At 45.7% G+C, this 20,098-nt stretch overlaps 1 protein-coding gene across 5 annotated transcripts in view; it reads right to left on the bottom strand.

Moving 5' to 3' along the window:
- Window positions 1-357: 357 nt before the first annotated feature.
- The window catches only part of SCAI (suppressor of cancer cell invasion), a 37,631-nt gene continuing 17,890 nt past the window's right edge, over window positions 358-20,098 (bottom strand). For 2 of the 5 annotated variants that reach the window (XM_084219970.1, XM_084219971.1), the window contains 13 exons: window positions 19,519-19,617; window positions 18,767-18,863; window positions 17,912-18,010; window positions 17,161-17,313; window positions 16,234-16,335; window positions 15,581-15,682; window positions 14,871-14,949; window positions 12,716-12,815; window positions 12,197-12,278; window positions 7,924-7,996; window positions 7,209-7,382; window positions 7,028-7,128; window positions 723-5,961 (listed from right to left, as the gene is read on the bottom strand). In XM_084219970.1, coding sequence (XP_084076096.1) covers window positions 5,812-5,961; window positions 7,028-7,128; window positions 7,209-7,382; window positions 7,924-7,996; window positions 12,197-12,278; window positions 12,716-12,815; window positions 14,871-14,949; window positions 15,581-15,682; window positions 16,234-16,335; window positions 17,161-17,313; window positions 17,912-18,010; window positions 18,767-18,863; window positions 19,519-19,617 — 1,411 coding nt within the window. In that variant the 3' untranslated portion in view covers window positions 723-5,811. Of the gene's footprint in view, window positions 5,962-7,027; window positions 7,129-7,208; window positions 7,383-7,923; window positions 7,997-12,196; window positions 12,279-12,715; window positions 12,816-14,870; window positions 14,950-15,580; window positions 15,683-16,233; window positions 16,336-17,160; window positions 17,314-17,911; window positions 18,011-18,766; window positions 18,864-19,518; window positions 19,618-20,098 lie in introns of all 5 variants that reach the window. The other 3 variants (XR_014616676.1, XM_084219972.1, XM_084219973.1) reach the window with 3 other exon arrangements.

Here is a 20,098-nt window from a genome sequence, read left to right as displayed (position 1 = left end):
CCGGCCCCGCTCCGCCCCCGGCCCCGCTCCCGCCCCCGGCCCGGCTCCGGCTCCCGACCGAGCTCCGCCCCCGGCCCCGCTCCGCCCCCGGCCCCGCTCCGCCCCCGACCGAGCTCCGCCGCGCTCCTCCCGCTCCTCTCCCGGCCCGCCTCGTCCCTCAGCCCCGGCTCCTCCCGCTCCTCTCCCGGCCCGCCTCGTCCCTCAGCCCCGGCTCCTCCCGCTCCTCTCCCGGCCCGCCTCGTCCCTCAGCCCCGCTCCTCCCTCCCGTAGTCCCCGCCCGGAGCGGAGCAGGCGCCTCGGTACGAGAGTTTATCACAGTTTATTGACAGCACAGTCCGCCGGCAGGGACGGGGCGGCGGCCGGGACAGGGACAGCGAACGGCTCGGACACGGCACAACCGCGAACGCCGGGCGGGAGCGGCCCCGGCGCGGCGGGGACAAAAGCGAACGGAAATCTGCTCCAAAGTCTCTGGAAAGGCTGGAAAGGCGGTGACGAGCGGGACGCGGGGCTGGCGCCGGTCGGTGGTGCCCGGCCGGAGCGGGACAGGCGGCAGGGCCCGGGTCCATCGCGGCTTCGCTTCTCCCCGCAGTGTCCAGCAGTAACACAAACACGCTCCTCCCCTCCCCGAACAACGGAAGAGTCGCTTCTGGCATCACACTGCTTTGGCGATTACAGATCCCTTGCAAAAAAGTCCATTTGCTCCAAAAAAAGTTTATTTATATATCTCTATATATTTTAAGGAAAATATCCGTTTTTACCAAAATACGATATACAGGCACACAGCTGTAAAATAACTTTAAACCAATTCACTATAAAATTACTTTTGGTAATAAATAATTTGATTCTCAGAGAGGCAAAACGCTCCCTGTACCTCCGCAGCTGGGCTGCCCGAGGCACGGTCCCTCTGCATTCCCAGAACGCTCCCACCTGCGCTCCCCTCCTCGCTGGGCCTGGCCCAGGGCAGAAGCCACTTGTGCTTTTGAGCCTGCATGAGGCAGAATCCTGCTCCCAACAAACCAGTTCAATGGCAGAACGATCACCAACACGTGCCAAAAGCGATCTGTGAAGTCAGGGGGCAGATCCTCCCAGCAGGGTTTATTCTGAAGGAGCAGCTGCTGGGACTGGGCTGGTGAGATCTGTTCTGCTCTGGGGCTCCTGCAGGCCAGCCAGCTGTGCTGGGGTCTGCTCCCAGCGGGAATCAAACCAGGAACAAAACATCTGTGCGTGCCTCTGGGCAGAATTCAGAGACAGTCCTTAACCCCAAAAAATGTCAGATTCAGAAATCCTGAACTAACTCTCCTCAGTCTTGGCAATGGTTTAGACAGGAAAACAAAAAGTGGCTGTCACTCCTAAATCTGAAGGAGGTACGTGTGCCCTCTGCTCTAGTGAGCAGATGTCTATTGATCTTCACAGCACCTGAATACGTTTGGTCACAGCACAGTATTGCTCTAGAAGTCCCACGTTACAAATACAGGAGAGCCCCTTCAGGAGTGTATCATCTGCTCTGCAGAGCTTAGCCCGGCTAAGCTCTGTCCAGTCTGACCTTACAAGGTGCACAGAGCAGTTTTCAGCTCTCTGTATTAAATTTTTTTCCCTTGTTCATATAAGTGTTCCTGCCTGCTGAGCTCCCTCAGCCCCAGGAGCAGCCGCAGCCACCAGAGCAGCTCCCAGCACCACCAGGACCGAGCGAGGCTCGGCCGCTGCTGCACCACTGAGCTGCACTCGGACAGCTACTGAGGAATCGAACACAGGTAAAGCTTTTACAAAAGAAACCTCAAGACAAAACACTTGTTCAGACAGATTCCAAGATTTTTAGCTTTGGGAAGAGCAGACTTGCAGCACAGCATGGTTACAGGACACGGGAGGCAGTGAGGCAGGGGAGGTGCTTCCTAACTCATGCCAGGGTGGGCTATGGAACAGCACTTCCATCCCATCCTGAGGGGAGAAGCCTGACCACAGCTACTCAAATTGTAACTTCTGAGGATGATTAATTGAAGCCAGATTTCCTGCTGTCCCCATCTATTTCCTATGATCCTTTAAAGACATCACTGCATATCCCCCTGGGGAACAGTCTTGAGGGGTTTAGTCAGTCATGCCTTGACAGACATTACTTTGATGAACTACTCAAAGAAAGGTCCTGAAACTTCTCAAGAAAGCACTCCAGGGAGCAAGTCCTGTTTGCGCAGCTCATGGAAGTTAGTGCTCCATTTAGCTGGTGCACAAAGCAAAATGACACATCACATCCCAGGAGGAATGAAAAACCAGAGCATTAAAGACTCATAACCCTGCATTGCCCTATCACTGTTATTTTGAGAAGTCAAAGGGGAAAAAAAGGCAACAGCATTACTTTGGCGAGATGTTCCAAAGCCAATTTGAGCAGGAGCACAAACCTACTGTGGGAGCAGGATTCATCTGAGCACACCACATGCAGGGAGTAGGGAGCCAGGCAGGAGCAGTCCTGTAAGGACACAGCTGGTCCAGTTCACCTTGTCCTCTCAATGTTTTACATGCAGAATTTACCCCTTTAATTTGGCATTGCCTGGTGCTAGCAAGTCTTCTCTGCTAATATAAGCAATAAAGATACATGGAGAAAGGGAGAGCGAGACAAGAGGGAAGGCATCAGGCCTGAGAAGAAAAGGACTTGTTCTCTTCTCACTTAAAAATGGTTCAGTCTTTGCCTGGCTTCCACACTGAGGACTGCAAGATACAAAACCAGATTTTCTTCAGTACACACAAGCATACACCGAGAGGTACCTACGACCATAGCACAGAGCACACAGTAGCACAAGTTCAGAATGACTTAGTTCAAACAAGACAAGCTTTTACTTGGAGGGGAAAATATCAACATTTTCATACTGAATGCAGTTCTTTGGGTGGGAAAGAAGGGGCTGGCTCAAAATCCAAGAGCAGACACTCGTCCTAGCTACAGCTAGAGCAGACAGAGGGTATGAGCCCTCTGCTTCCACAGTACAATTCCAAACTCCTCCCAGCACAACAGGAGTGAAATCTTTATCTTTGAACGTCCCAGCACTGGACCTTCTAACAAAGATCAGCGGGTAAGAGGAGAATTAGGAACCTCAAAAATTAATTTTTCATTTGGACAGTCATTGCTGCTAAGTTCAGCTTCTGAACTAATTTTTAAGGCCTATATTCTCCTCCTACATTCCAGCTTCTTCTTTTAAAAAGTGCATTCTTCTCTGATGAGATCTACCTTGGCAAAAAGCAAACAGAACTTCCTCGAAGGGCTGCAAATGGTAGAAGCCTCTCAGGTCACAAGCAAGGACTCCCCTCTTCAGCCTGGCTAAACAAAGGTGAGGACCACCAAGGCTTTCCCAGTCAGTTCACAAGCAATGTCCCAGAGGTTCACCAGCCCACAGGAGTGGAATCATCATCATCATCATCATCATCATCATCATCATCATCATCATCATCACTCCTATGCTTGGAAACAACATACTCTTTTCCACAGAGATGGAACCAAAAAAGGAATAGCTTCATCAAAGTAAAAGCTAAAGCAAAGCAAAAGCATTTGGTTGGAAGGCAGTGAGCTGGGGAAAACTCAATTCCTTTTTTCTATGCAAGCTGAATGCTGTTGGTAGAGGAACAGCAGGCAGGGCAACAGATAACCTGCCTCTCACTTGCTGCTGCATTAAAGGCTTCCCGCATCTTTAGCCTCCACATACAATCCCACATTTTAGCAACTGGGGACCTCCTACCAGGCAGAAAGGCCAGGATCAGCTTCACAGTAAATACATGGATCTTATCACTGTAATACATACAGGAATACCGATGCCCCTGGCTAACTAAGGGCTCCTGTACCTGGAATCAGTTATCAATTACTTCAAGGTCCAAGGGTAAGTCCCTGGAAACAGCAAACTACAGTGGCAAAAGAGCCATAACCTTTAGTACAACCACAAATGATCTGCAGCACCTTGTGGAATCCACCCAACATGGCGTATGTGTGTATATATAAATTTTGTATATAGACATCATAGTGGTTCATTCTTTTTAATACATATACAAGTACCTGTACATACATACATATTTACAATTTACACCAGGCAGTAGATGCATGTGTACTGTACACACACACACAAACGCCGAGCACACACATGCACACACCAACACACACCCGTCAGAACAGACTCCACAGCCTGGCAAAGCAAGTCCTGCCAGACTCCAAAGAGCAGCACCAAGGGGGGGTCTCAATGTACCAGCTTCACGATTGCTTAGGACAAACACAAGCATTCACAGGATTTTGTACACTTGGGAAAAAAAGAATGGATGGTGCAAGCTTCAGCCCAGCTACAAAGAACCTTCATGCAAAATTCCCAGCTACACTGCAGCCGTTCCTGCTGTTCCACACTGTGCTCCCTCAGCAGAATGGATCCACCAGGCTGCTCTGGCTGACCACATCACACCCTGGGTGATGCTCTGCCCCCAGGATTGCCATGACACTGCAACAGTCTCCAAGTTCTGCACTGTTTCCATCTAAGCACAGAGGCATGGCTGGGGTTAAACAAAAAGCACTTGTCCTCTCACTTCTAGCAGCCCATGGAACAGTGACAACTAGCTCTTCCATTTATTAGTTTAAGTATGTCCATTCCCTCCTCCTTGCTCCCCCTGCACTGCCAGGAGCTGCCAGAGCTCCTCCAGCTCTGCAGGGCAGGCAGAGCAGTCCCAAATGAGGCAGCCAGCCCTCTTCTCAGCAGCCACAAGAGCCTTCTCCAGCCAGCCCCTTCCCAAAGGGCACTGTCCTTCTGCAGACACCCATCCAGCCAAGTACAGCCTCCTCACTGCTCCTGAGAGCAGAACTGAGCCTGGGAGGGCATGGAAAACATCCAAGGGGCTCTGGCAGCTCCCACTTGGCTTCACCTGCAAGGGGAACACCAGCACCTCTCCAGGGCTGTGGCACAGGGGGGTCAGACACACGAGGAACAGGAGGGGCTGGCAAAGCACTGCACAGGACATCCTCTCAGCTCTGCCAGGGACTGCACATGCTGTGGGAGCCACACATTCCATCCACACACCTGCTGGAAATCCTGCAATTTCTTCAAGTACCTCAAACTGAAGAATGCCCCCTCCTCCTGTGGCAGGATGCCCCACATGACAGTGAGAGGTGGGGGCTGACCTTCAGGGTTTGCAGTTTGTTCACCTGCCCAACCAGGTCCTTGGCCAGCAGTACACGGTTCATACAGAAAACTGCTGCACCTAACTTATAGGGAGCATTAAGTATCTTTACAAATTCACTTCAAAACTGCTCCAAATGCACCTTAAATTGCCCACAGTTTTGTCTCCTCACTTGCCTAAGACTGAAAAAATATATTTGTTATGAAGGAATCTGTGTTATTGCTATGGTTGGTTTGCACTGTGTGGTTCCATCTTTACCATTTCAAATCCAAACTCTTTGGGGATAAAATATTGGTTTTTTTCTGCTGATTTTTTTCTTTCCAATTTCTTAAAATTGTATAAAAATAAAGGATTTCCACAAATGTGGGCTAAAGGTAACCAATAATACTTCTATGCTTAGGATCAGCTGTTGGAAATGTGGTTGACAGCCACAACACCAGAAATAAACCTCTAGTGATTCTTTAGTTTAACATTTAAAAGACATGAAAACTTCTGCTTATAAAATTGACCCCATACAGAATGGAACAGCTCAACTAACAGCTGTTTATTATTACTTTTTAAAATAATGGTCCTAAATTTAAAAATAAAATCAAGTACTTCCTTTTATGATTTTCACATTATAAAACTGCACCATTCAAAATCTGTGGCCAGGGAATCCCCTTTGCAGTAAGACAGTTTCTTTTAATAGTCATCGAGTGTGTTTTCCAGGAAAACATTCCTAACATCCAGAATGGAAGCCAGCTCCAAAATGTGCTTTTGGAGGTGAGGGTTCTCCACCGTTTCATCTCTTGGCAGCTGAGGATAAGATTCGGGATAATTTCGAGTCTCCTGCTAGATGACAGTGAAAACAAAGAGAATCAGACACTCATTTCTTTCACACCCTCTAGGAAGAAGACTGCAAAAGGCCAATTTCACCCTAATCCATTCAGTATGGCACAGAGACAGAAAACATTCTAGAATTTTCAGTTTGGTCTTTCCATTGATTCATAGATGGTCACAGTGGCAATACAAATGCCTGTTCATCTCAGATAGTTATTGGTATGTTCACTGAGGCTTTGCAGGAAAAAAAAAAAACTGAAACCACTAAAAGAGACAAAAAATATTCACCTGTACTTACCTACTAGGCTGGAGTTCATTTCTTGAAATTACAGACATGTAAGCATCTCCAGAGGGAGATTCATCTCATCCTAAAACAAATATCTAAGACACTGGGGGCAAATCTCTCCCCGCTGACACAGACCTACTTCTTTTCCCTGGTATCAGAGCAGCCCAGGTTGCTGACTTAGGCTTGGAGAGCTGCTGGACAACTACAGTTCCACAACTGAATACTGCACCTTTCAATGCTCCAGTCCCATTTTTCCCTGCAGTATTTAAAATGGAGCAGGCAGTTTATATGCCAACACTCACATAAAATGGTGTAGAACCAGAGCAGACTTCTCTGCTGGCACAGCTTTAACCAACAGGGAGGCAAAAATACCATCTTCCTATTTAGTGTATTCATTTACACTTCAAAGACCTTTCAAAACCTATTCACATGAACACATTCCAGAAACAATGACCCACTCCTCCCCACTTCCCCTTATATTCTTGCTCTATACCTTTTTGGTCATGTAGAAATAATAATCTTAAGTTATACAGAGGAATTTTTCTAGCAGACAAGGCTGTCCAGAGTGACATAATGGAACTGGAGTGTGCCTGCTGTGTTACGTGCAGGATGAGGCTCCTGCAAGCCAAAGGCTCCGCGCCTTTGGAGAGACACAAAGCACAGCCTCCGAGCAAGCTGCAGGAACAGCATGTGAGCATCAGTCCCTTTCTGAGGTCACCCTGGCCCTCCCACCTGACCAGGGCAGCTCTGCAGGCCTGGAGCTCCCACAAAGGCACAGACATCCCTGCATACCCGGAAGATTTTGTGCATCCTCATCGTAGCCGAACAGAAGATAAATCTTGTGAGAAGCAAGCGAAGGAATTCATCCCCAAAAAACTGAAGGAAGGACTGATCTGTAGAGAAGGCAAAGAAAGCCCAGTTTAGAAGGGCTCAGAGCCCCTGGGGGGCCGAGCTGGGCCTGGCCAGGCCGTACCTATGGATCGGGAGTGGGTCAGCAGCTGGGCAATGTCCCGGTTGATTTTCCGGAGGTAATCCTGACACTTCTCCCACAATCCTCGGCGCATGCTTGATAATCCAGAGACAAACAGGAATGCCATTAAGGGATTGTTCAGAAAGAGTGTGAAGAGGCTACCCCGCTGAGACTGATCTAAAAGGAAAAATAAATCAATAGACAAAGGGATACATTTGGCACATGAAACAGAAACGCTGTCCCTGCCGCACAACGAAGTCGCTCACCCGCTAAATTCCGTCACAGAGGAGCTACTCCTGCGTGTTAGTTACACCTCCTCTGGTGCAGACCTGATCCATGATTGGCAATAAAGGCTTGCTGGAGACGTGCATTAACACCAAGAGACCAAAACTGACTCTGCTCCCTTTCTGGGAGCAATAATGCTGCCCAGAGCTGTAACAACCACCATCATCCATGCTGGGCTGGCCATGCCTCAGTCTCCCTGCAGGAAAGCCTTTGCTCCAGCCCTTGTTGGAGCCATCTGCAGAAATGTCACCAGCATTGGAACAAATTATTTACCACATACACTAGCTAAACTTTATCATACTACTTCAGGAACTGGTAACCTGATTTAGGGGTTACACAGTAGTGAAAACCTGTCTCTTCCTGAGGAATCCACGTTCTGTTTGGGACAGATACAGGAACTGCAGCTTGTTGGGAAATGCAATACTGCACATACCTTGTAATGCTTTTGGATATGCTGTTGGAGAAAGCAAGCACACCAATGGCTGTCCAAATAAGTTTGTGAAATTCTGTAACAGATAAGAATTTTGAAGTATTGATGGTCACTTTGCTTGCCTTGAATATTCAGCAAGTCAAGGGTACAAATCATATTAATGACAGAAGACACTAATGCCCCTCACACAGCTCAGCATTGGCAATGAGCCTGACAAACTCACTTACACAGGGATCACAGCACAGAAGGAATATAAGCAACTACATTTTAAATTAATTACAATTCTCTCATTTCGTTGCTACTGACGGCTGACACTAATTTCATGGAAATATGGCTTTCAGTAGTAACACATTACTTGAAAATAAAAAAATCATGTTCTGCAGTAAAAGTGAAAGCAATTGGGTTTAACATCTTCCCTCAACACCAACTGAACTGCCCAGTCAAAACCATTTCTTTGCCCTTTTCTTTCTAGCAGGAGGAGCTATGACTGATGAAACAGGAGGGCCCAGAGAAAAGTTTTAAAGTAAGTTTCCTTTAAAGCAAGTATGTCACAACCTGGGAAAAAAAAGCCAAAAATCATGCACACAACCTCATTAGCTGTCACCAGAAGAGCTTTCTTAAACTGAAGGCTTGCAAAGCTATAGAAAATTGTGCCTGCATCCTTTCAGAGCACAGACTCGAACCCCACCTCCAGAGCATACGAGTGCCACACACACATCTGCAGATCAGATTCTTAAAACTGCAGTTTACAAGTGTAAGACATACAACACCACAAGCATTTGCTTGTGAAGAATCCTCAAAAAGTTATTTTTTTAAATTCCTTTTGGCATCTGCATAATTCAAATGAACTTTCCCTCCCAGGCAGCGTATTTCAGTGATATTAGTTTTATAGAATTAATTTGATCTAAATCTGCTAAACACTAGAGACAGAAATCTAGTCTAATCAAAATAAAACATTTCTTATCTCTGACAGAGTGCTGAGTACTGCTAGAAACCCTTCTAGCTCATTAGGAGCCCAGGGAAGACTGATAATGCTGGATACTAAGGTCTGGTCTCTAAGGAAGAAACAAAGACAACTCCCTTGCAGACAGTGACAACAGGTCAGCCCAGGAATTGGTGAAAGAAACATTTCAACCTGCAGGAGCCACCCCAGACACTGCTGGTTTGACTTGCACACACACTGGCAAGGTTCTATCTACCTCCTGCAGTAATTGGTGTTCTCAGTCCCAGGAGCACACTGACCAGTTCAGTGAATTCCAGCGTGTGTCACTCAGCTCCAGCCCAAAGCAGCCAGGCCAGCAGTGACAACAGCCCTGCAGCCCCACAGCCAAGAGCACCCCTGGGTCACCTGTGGGTCCCAGGCACTGGCTGAGAGCACTCTGGACTCTGCCCCAGCAGAGGTTAAGCCAGGAGAACCTGCCCTGCAATCCAGATGTTGACAGGAGGTCTGGGTACAGAATGTCCTACCCTTCAGTGCACGGACAACTCCCAAAAGGATAAACTCCATTTTGTTTCAAATTTGACTGTTTTTTTACTTCAGTGTTCAATATTTCCAACAGAAGTATTGCTGATTTTTACAATGCATGTCATGCACATCTCCTTCCAAGAAAGAACTGCCCATCATCTCCAAAAGAAGTCACTTCACATTTAAACTTTGCTAAGCTGAGTATTTATACCATATCACTGACAAAGGCCTTGCATTCCCACTGGCTGGAGGTTTTGGTTTGGTTTGGTTTTAAAAAGACTTTGCATTTTACCATGATCCTAGACAACCACAGCTACAGGAAGATATTGATTTAAAAATATTATTTCATCCACATATGCAGTGGTAACCTTCAAGAACACACAGACAGCTATATTTAAATGGAAGTGTTAAAAAAAAAAATTCACGGCTTTCAGTAGATATGCTCGATTTGCAGTTATCTTCCACTTTCAGCTAAATATACAGGGCAGGAAGCTGTTCAAGTGCTGCTGATTTGACAAACTGGCAAGTCACTTCCTGGCAGGACTTACTTTCAGTCATCACCATTTAAGTCCTGCAGAGAGAGGGAGAGGACGGGGATGCGTGCAGGAGAGCAGGGACGGGCTGCAGAAAAGGATGTGTGAGCATTTGCTGTTCCTGCTGGTACTGCTGGCAGTGACATTTAAATGTCAGGATAGCTCCCGTCCTATCAGGGAGGATCAGAGCAGCCACGGGGAAAAAAGTCAGTATTGACTTCAATTCCTCACACGGCTGCTCTTTGTTCATGCCAGCACTCGAGCCCCCAGACACCTCCCAGCCCACAGGGGACAGTCACAGCACGGCTCTGTCAGGGCTCTCTGGGGACAAGGACCCCAGCACAACCACAGGCAGGAGTGTCCAAGGGCTGAAACACTGACCTTGAGAGCTCTGCCATGAACCTTCACTGGAAAACGGCACAAGACACCTAAACCAGTCCCCTCACATGCCTGCCTGTGTTCAGTGGCAAGAGATGGGGAAGGCGAATGTCACTTCTGCAATGCTGAACAGATTTCTTTGTAGGTTCCACGCAGTTCTGCCCACACTGGTCTGATCTGGGTCAGTGCTCCTAGCAGCCACTTCTATAATCCTGTTCTGAAATACTTCCCAAGCTCACATTTCTGAGCTCCTTCCACACAGACAGAGCTGGACGCTCTCCACCAGCTGTGCTGAACAGACTGGTGGGTTTTACACCCCTGCCAGCTCACTGCAGACCAACGAAAAGAAACTCGGTGGAGGTTAGAGAGTTGCTTACTGTGTGCCCACAAAACAAAGAAAACTTAATTATCAAATTTAAATGCAATACAAAAAGCAAATTCTACTGTAAACACTTGACATTGTTCTCACAAGACTTACAAATCGACATGTGGAAATCCATTGACCCAAACAGGTTCTTTGCTCTAAGCTTTACACAGAACCCCAGTCTGTCCAGAGATGGAATCCTTTGCTCTCTTACAGAGCTGATCTATTTGACATCTTCTAACAATTCTATTAGAGAGGAGGGTGGTACAAAAACCAAAACCAAACCAAAAACCCCACACAAGCTATACCTTTTTCCCCTGAAAGAAAACCAATCCTCCTGATGTTATACTGGCATGAAAGTCAGGAAAGAGCATAGGGAAATAAATCCCTTCCAAATGGTCACTTTCTCAGAAAGACAAGTAAATCACTCTAATTGTGTTTCCTTCCATTTAAATGGGGAAGTGAATTCAAGAAAAAAGCAGATTTGTTCTGAAACCAGTGCAGTGAATTTAAATAAAGTGGTGTTTAAAAAGCCCTCTGAGATACATTACACTAAAACAAACCAAAGAGCCAACAGAGAGGCCAGATCATTATCTGGCTGTCAGCAGAAGTTCCCTGCCTCAATACAGACCTACCCTGACTCACACTGACCACTGATTTAGTACCTCTCCTTGGCCAGCACATGCCTTCAAAACAAACAGCACAGCCTGTGGACACTGAACAAGGCACAAGTTCCTCTGGCCACTAGACGTCCCTGTTCCTCCTCCGAAAGGCAGCTGTGGATGTTCCCTCCCTCACTGCACATAATGGAGCTATAAAAAGGAACACAGAAGAAGTGGCACTTTCCCCAGATACAGCACATTCTTATTACCCCATTCATGAATGAAATACATGTGTAATGCTCTCCAGATTCAACTGGCCACCACGAGTGCAATGCCTGCATCTGAATTACCCGAACTGCAGATTCCCAGAGGTGATTTGGCATGGAGCAATTCTACTGTAAGTCCAGAGCACCCTAGGAAGGAGGCTCAGTGTCCAAGCAAACACCACTCTACAGTAACACTGGATGCTAATTTGAGGCTTGTTACTTCCTTGGTTCAGACACTTTTCAGACACAGACACCCCGTGTTTTTTAAGATCAGGCTCAATGCTTTGACTCCTTTCTGTTGCTTAAAAGCAACTGAATGTTGGATGACTGGAAAAAAGAAAAGCACATTAATTATCTCCCTCCCCCATGCACACACACCGAGATTTGTCTTTGGTATAAAACAAAAGTAAACCTCCCACCAGAGACCTTGGAAATCTTGAACCTTTTTTCCCTCCAGGAGGATTTATTACTTTCCAATGAGCGGCTGTTCATGTGCTTCTCCTTCTTGTTCCTATTCATAGGGTCAGATCCTGACTAGCATGCACAACCTCAAAAGAAAAGAAAGACTGAATACAAACTGTTTAAAAAAATGGCCTGTTAAAAGTGTAAGCTAACTAGGGGTTGGCACTGTATCCTACCACAGGAGGAACTGCCTCCAAGGGCCTTACCTTGTAGGCAACGCTGTTGGAAGAATCCACGATGATGAACAGGGGCTTTCTGGTGAAAGGGTAGAGATCTCCAGGGTGAAGGCTGCAAAGAGAAAGGGACCCCTCAGAGCACCACAACTGCTGCACAGCTCTCACACTGCACAAGTGTCTCAGCCACAGAGCCGCCCACAGCCAGATAAAAAGCAGACAGATTTCCCATGCTGCAGTCCCCAGATTCATCCTCAGAGAGCAGCTGCACTATTGTCTATATTTGCCTATAATATGGGCTGTGGGATTTGTCATAAGTTCAAGAGAGGTTTAACTTCTGGAGAAGTCATCCACCACTGCTCTGAAGTTTGTCAGCAATGAGTAAGGTCGAAGCGTTTAAACGATTGTTGAAAGCTGCACATTCACTTCTGAGCGTTCAAGCCAATCCCCATTATGACGTCCTGCACCGAGGAGTCTGAACTCCAGAGGTGTTGATGCATTTTTCTCTACTGAAGACAAGCTCCTGTGCATTTGCAGCTGCCCCACACTCACCAGTGCATCTCCTTGTAGGACTGGTTGCGCTTGTGGAGGGCATCCCCGTTGATGATGTCGCGGTTGCTGTTGGTCAGCACGCCCCCGAAATCGTACGGACCTTCAGGGGAAAGGAGGCTCAAATCAGCAGGGGCAACTCACCCCTGCTGCACACGTACTGACTACATGACAGGGAGGAAGCAACAACAAATCCCAGAAAACTAAGGGAATCTGAACTGCTGCAGTTGTAAGGAGGGGAGAGAGGAATGTGGAGACGTCACTAACTGCACACGCCTTTTTATGCTTTTTTAGAAACTTCAGCATCTATCAAATAGAAGCAAGGAATGCAATTTCATAACTTCTAATTTAATTATTCACTATTAACCCATAAATGAATGCAAATTATTCCAATATTGGTTCTTGTTACACCATAGAGATAAAAGATTAAAACCCCTTACATGTCTGACACGGGAAAATCAATACCTTTGTAGAATTACTGTATGAGTTTGCATATCCAGATTCAGAATTTGATCAAAAAATACAGTTAAATGAATCAAAAAGACTAGAACTACTACTGTCATTTGCAGTTCTAACACTGCAAAGGGGAGAAGGGAGAACTCAGAGAATGACAAAGGGACACAATAGCTTTAACCAGATTTCAAATCTGTATCAAAGGTATCTTAAGATTTCAAAGTCAGAATTCACAATTTTCACATGCACATGCCTGGACATGTGTTTCTACTGTTAGCTGAATATTCTGCTAAATTTGCCAAACTGAGCTACCCCCTGAATGTCTGATGGAGAGCAAAAACAAAAGCAATGGCTATAAAAAATATAAAATCCCACAAGATACCAAGAAATATTTCTGCCATTGGTATGGGAATGAAATGTCAATAACTTTAGTAAAACAAAGTATTAGAGTTTCCTCATTCTGTGATACATTTGCAGACTTGGCTGACCCACATTTGGCCACCAAATGCAATTTTTTCAGGTTTGGATTCAAGGCGCCTTTCCATTTAAGGGAAGCTTTGGGGATACAAAATCAGGAACAGGACAAACATTAATTTAGCAGTATTACAAACACCTCACATGGTCTGCCAAACACACAGCTTGCAGGCAATGCACAGTGCAACTTGCAGCTGCTCTCCCCTTTAATAAGGCAGAACTGTGTGCAGACCACACCGCCTTATTAAAGGAATGCAGTTGTGATGGGTTCCTTGGTGAAAGCAGCACACTGGAGTGCAGCTCCTCAGGGACTGAGCCTGGATGCCTCTGCCACAAGCCCTTAAGCTAAAACAACACATGCAGAGAGGGGCACATACCACAGGCTTCAGAGGACACACTGCAGTTAGGACCTATCACCAAGCTGCAGCAAGAAGTAAAATGTTAAAAGCATTTTTAAAAAATCACCGCCACCGTCCAAAGGTGACAGGGATTTTTTTTTTCTTTTAACATTTTGAGAGCTTGATAAATCATGCACTGGGGTGAACAAAGCATGCATCTTATAAAGGAATGCAAGTCTCAAACAGATGAGGTTTTTTACAATATTTAGGATGTTAAAAAATTATTTTGATTTTTCTTTTTCTGGAATTATATAAACAGATCTTTGGACCATGTTTACTTCAGCCAACCAGTTTTCAGCTTTTACATTGCAGCTGCATCCAAATATTCTGCTAGATTGAAAAGAACAGGAGGGTGAGGTGAGGGGAATTGTCAAAAATCATGAGAAGGGCTTGAATTGTCAGGTTAATGAGCGTGCAAATAGACCAGTCCCTGCAGCTGCTTGAGTCCTTCCACCACCCATGTCCTGGCCACACGTTCTCCTGGTGCTGGGCATTGGAAAGAATCACAGAGTGCCACGGAGCCACTTTATGAACTTTGTGCTGATGCATCAACTGAGCCACGTGGTCTTCAAAATTGGGAGGCTTTTATTACTTCAGATGCACCAAAAACTGGATGTGTCCTTTGAAAAGTTCTCAGGCTAATGCACACTAATTAAAACACAAAGATTCAATTACTGTTTGTGGAAAATAAAGGCTATCCTACTAAGCAGACAGGAGAATCAAATTGACTTGTCTTTTTATAGGAGCTTTGTGACATCTTTCTTGGTCACTTGTCCTGGAACATAAGGAGAATTCAAGCCCTGTTCATGACAGGGAGCATTCCTTTATTGTACCTTCACTATCCGAACGACCTGATGGGAACACGCCCGTGGCAGACAGGTAAATCAGCAGCACGCTGTTGGCAGGCAGCTCCTGCAATGCAAACAGGGGCACCAGGGCCAAGGGAAGAAAGGTACAAGTTTATTTTAATACTGAATCGTCACCTCCATAAACACACAGTCACTGTAATTGTGCTACTCCTGCTTCTGGCTCCCCTCCACTCTGCTCTTGGTGCATGGATTGGCCCTGCCCCACCACAGACACCCCTTCCAACAGACCAAAAGTGCCACCTGATGAAATGTCTGAACTTGTTCTCCACACAAACCTCTAGGCTGGTATCAGAGCTCCAAGCAGCACTGACAAAGCATCTGCTTCCACACAGACTCTTTCACTGTCTATGCAGATCTGAGGCTCTCCAAGATATGGAACCCAAAAGCTGCCAAGATCCACGCAGAGCCCAACTCCCAAACCATGCATAAGGGAAGCTTTGTTTGCAGTTTGAATGGGATACAGGACTGGAGATTCAGTAGCTGTACAGTGCTCAAGAGCAACAATCTCCTGATGCACTTCCCCCATTCTGGTTTGTGCTTGGCATTATATGAAATGAAAGAACACTCTTAAGATTTTTCTATTCTCCAGATCAGTGGAGATCTACATTTCATTCAGTCTCCCAAACAGTCCTGGATGGTTTTTTATTACAAATAAATTCACCAATTTCACAAACCTTAAATGATGCTGCTAAAAATGTATATAGCTGGCTAAAAGTTGGTTTATAAAGCAGGTATTTATGGGGGTTTTCCCGCCTGGCTGGTTTCTCTGTTGACTCCTGTTAAAAGAAAGAAACAAAACACTACTCAAAAAACCCCAACAACCAGATATTATCAAAGCAGCCTCATAACCCTCTAAATTTCTATTTATTAAAATGTTCCAACACACTACCCACACAAATGGTCTGCCCATTCCTCATTTCCTACCACATAGTAAAGCAAGATGCACAGTATTCAAACCATAATTTGGTTTTATCCCTCACTGAAACGTGTGAACTAAGTCTTTCTTACTCTCTCAAGTATCACCCAAGAAATGAGTGACAAAATTCACTTCATCTCAATTAAATAAATGAAAAATCTTCATATTTTCTTTTGGCCCCAGATAGAAGACTTGATACTTTCTCTGAAGGGACATTCAGCTGACTCAGTAATCTGATGAGTCCATAGGTTTGAGCTACTCTTCACTAATTTCTCGTGTAGGTTACACCACCTTTACTAACCTGTTCTGCACAGTGACAATACTGAAGGAGTAGACTAACTTAAAAGCAATCAATCAACAAAAAACCCAGTTAAGATGTGCTGCCAGGTTTGTTACTCAAGTGGAGCTGACCTGCATTCCGGGTTTGTTCATTTGTGATGCCAAGTTCATGGGTTCCCTCTCCAGAGCTTGCAGCATGCGGAACATGTCGATTGTCAGTTCACTGAACTTGACCTGCAAGAGAGTCACACAGTTTATTCTGCTAGACACACATTAAACAGAATTTCTCTGGAATTATCCAGCTGAGAGACTCCACTGCACACCAGAGAGACCATTCTCTCTCAGGGATCTGTCAGTGTCATCTTTGAGTCTCTGAAGAGCTGTGAATGACTTCCAGAAGAGCTCCCAGAAGACAAAGTCTATTTGTTACTGCTCTACCAGGCCAAGTCACTGCACTGCAGACCCCTGCTTCCAAATTAAAGGCTTCTCTGGGATGTGGATTAATCAGGTGCTGAAATGGCTATGTACCATGAATTCAGACAAAAGCTGACAAAGACAGATGAAGTGTAGTTAAAATATAACTCCCTTGCTTACCTGAAAAGAGCTCAGAGAGAAGCCAAGAAATTTGTACAACTTCACTATCATTATCATCTAAAAACAGAACCTAGAATGTCTTTTGAAAACCTCTTACTGTTGCCACTGAAGTGGCAACAAGCTGAAGTCATATAAAAGCTCAAGTCAAGCTTTTTCTGGATGTATCTTAAAGGTCTCCCATGCCTGCATGTTGTAACAAATAATCCAGTATATGAAAATCAATTGTGTCTACTTAATTGACATGTTGAATATAAACAATAAGAGGTCAGTACCAGAGATCTAATATCTAACATTTCATTTTTAGGTCTTATTTCTGTGAAACCTCTTCCTCTTGCTACCACTGCAACCATCACAACAAAAATACTTCAATGTTCTCCTCTGTTGGAATCTCTGCTGTATGATCAGGAGGGATGTCATAGGGGGGAACTCCAAGAAGCAAACCTGGGTGCCCAGAATTTCCTTTACCTGGTTGTTGCAGTTCCCAATAATGAGCGCATCTGCAAGAGCAAGCTGTCCCACTATCATCCCCTGCTCCAGCAATGGAGCTCCCGTCTCAGAAAGCCTGTTAGAGGTGATTACAATGGTGTTGTCATCATTTAAAACCATGACAGGGTCTGCCTAAAAAAAGCAACCAGAATAAATCAAGAATTCAGGAAAGCATACAGATTTGCAATCAGAGAGAAGTCCACAGGTCTCGGCACTTACAATAAACATCTCACAAATGAGGCAGATTTTTTAAATTACTTTGTCATACATTTATTTATATATTTGTATGCAGGCTAGAGGGTAAAGCCTTCCCAGCTGGAAAAGCAAACTTCTTAGGGACTGCAAGAAATACATGTGACAAGCACATGAAGGTACAGCAGCGAGAAAAGCATATTGCCTCCAATGACATGGACTCTGCTTCAGCTTCACTGTACCTGAGGAGCCACATGTCATCAACAACCTTACACATTCATGCAGAATCCTACAGTCATAATAATTTTAGCTTGCTTTCCCTTTGTAGAAATGAATAGCAAAGGAGGAGAGTGAATGATAATGGTGCCACCCATTCTGGCAATGTTTAAATATTCCTGTGAACGCGTGTCAGTGATTCATGGGACAGGCATACTGTCCCTGCACTGGCACACCTGCTTCCCTCACAAATGTGGTGATACAGCAACACTTCCATCAACAAGACAGAAAACTCTGAAACTACAGGGGATGCTATTCTCACCTCAATAAATGCTGCCACTTCCTGAAGAACCAGGTTCCACTCCACCTGATCTTCAGTATTGAAACGATGCGTGTAGTCTTCAATTTCATCTGACAGCTCCTGATGTAAACAGTTCAGAGATAGACACAGTCACTCCTAAAACCAAACTTTAACAGGCAGTCAGTAACCTTATATTTTGTTAGCTGTGCTGGCCTTTAAGAATAATAAATAAATAAATTCCTTGAGAACATATGCAGCACACTCCTGACTAACATGCCAGCCAAAACGCGCCCTTTCAGCAGACAGGATGCCAATGCTACACTGAGTTCTGGCAATGCAAATTGTCTTCTACGTAGGTCCAAATGCAAAGAATATCTGGAGTTAAGTATAATTATCCCACTCACAGCTATGTCACTGGTTATTACCATAAGCTATGGATACCAGGGACTCAAATTTCAGCTTGCAAGGAACTTTAAATACCTTGAGAAAGGGGATGGTGTGGCTGGTTTAGCTGTGCTAGGCGAAGCCTGCAGTTCAAGGGAGCTGTGACACACACAGCAATGCAACCTACACAAAGCTGTCAAGCCCAGGAACTGCTTGAAGCGAGGTTGTCAGAGGGGCTGGGAAGCATATGCTGTGGGGAGCAGCTTGCTGTTCCTTTGCTGCACTTCCAGGGCACCTCCCTGTCTGGGCTGCAGCTATTGGAATATTTTTACTTGCTGTTCAAATAATGCAACCAAATAATTTGATCCTGAAGTGTCATTATTAAATGTCTGAATGACAGAAGGTATTCCTATGTTGGATGTCCATAAGACTAGAAAAGCAAGGATCAGCAACCTCCCACCCCTCAGCACCTTTATCCTGATTCTAGCATACCTTTACAAGGTCCTTTACAACATCCATCTTGTTGAGCAGGAGACAAACCACTATGAACCTTGCATAGTAACGCAGCTTCTTAACCACTAATTCAGGCCTAGACACAACAACAAAAACACCACAGCCAAATCTGAGATTAAAATAGAACAGAGGCAGGTAGCAGGGGTAAGGGAGAGGAGGAGTTTAAGACCACAGCAGGGCTGAACAGTTGCATATTAAGAGCTCTGACTGAACTCATGTGGTGATGAATAGCCACCTGGTTGCTTGGAGGTTTAGTTAAAATTGAGTACAGGGACATAAAAAATAACTTAAGAAAGCAACAGCCTCCTTACTTGACAGGGGCATGGGAGTCAGATATCATGGCTGGCTGCTCAAACCTTGCTGTACTGCAGTATGAGCTGCTGTTCCCCTGAAAGGCCTGAGGAGAATCACACAGATTCCTCTGCTTCAGCCCAGCTGACCCATCTTCCACCCACAGCATTCTAGCTCCCAGCACTGATATTGCTCAGGATTTAAAATGACAAAACTTTGGGGCTAATAGCCTTCTATCCAGGACCAGGTAACAGAATATTCCAGTCATATAGCAAAGCTCTTATTTATCCTGCATTTTTCAATAGTGGCAGAAGGATTAAAAGAAACTTCCTTCAACAACATGGATTTTATCCTAGTTATGCTCCGACAGTTTATAGCTCCTTGCTGCTTCCACACACCTTTCTAGACTTGAAAAAACAAGGGCCTCCATTCAGACATACCTGTCTTCTTTGTTGACTTGGGAGTAGTAGGACCTCTGCCTGATGGCTGAGTAGAAGGAGAAAGCCTCGTTGAGATAGCTGGTTTCAGAGGTGCGCAGGCTGCGGGGAACAGGGGCGTCAGCTCACTGCCTCACAGGCAAAGCCACACCAAACCCTCCCTTCCTGCCCCTCAGGCAGCCTGTGCATCCCTGGCAGAGCTCCCTCCTCAAGTGCCATCCTAGGAGAGCCAGACTCTCACTGTGGGATGTGTCAGAGCTTGGATCCCATTTCAGATAACAATCAAAGCTGCCCGTCCTGCACCACACGCAGGGTGATGGGGTCACTGAACAGCAAAAAGGAACATTAGGCTCCCAAACCTGTAAATCACATTTTCCCACAACATTCTAATGCAGCACACGTGGAAGACACTTTGGAGGCAGAGAGAAGTCCTTGGGCAGTACCAGTGGCACCAGGCTCACAGGAGCCCTTCCCTGCAGCACCCCTTGCAGTCCCCAGGGCCCTCATTCACAAACAGACATCATGACTCAGCCCAAGCACTGATTCCTCCTGACTGAGCATCCACACATTTGGCATGCAGCTG

Source organism: Fringilla coelebs, assembly GCF_963513975.1.
Source record: "Fringilla coelebs genome assembly, chromosome: 21".
Classification (NCBI taxonomy): domain Eukaryota; kingdom Metazoa; phylum Chordata; class Aves; order Passeriformes; family Fringillidae; genus Fringilla; species Fringilla coelebs.
Note: the sequence above shows the minus strand (reverse complement) of the source record. Positions and strands in the feature narration are given on the sequence as shown.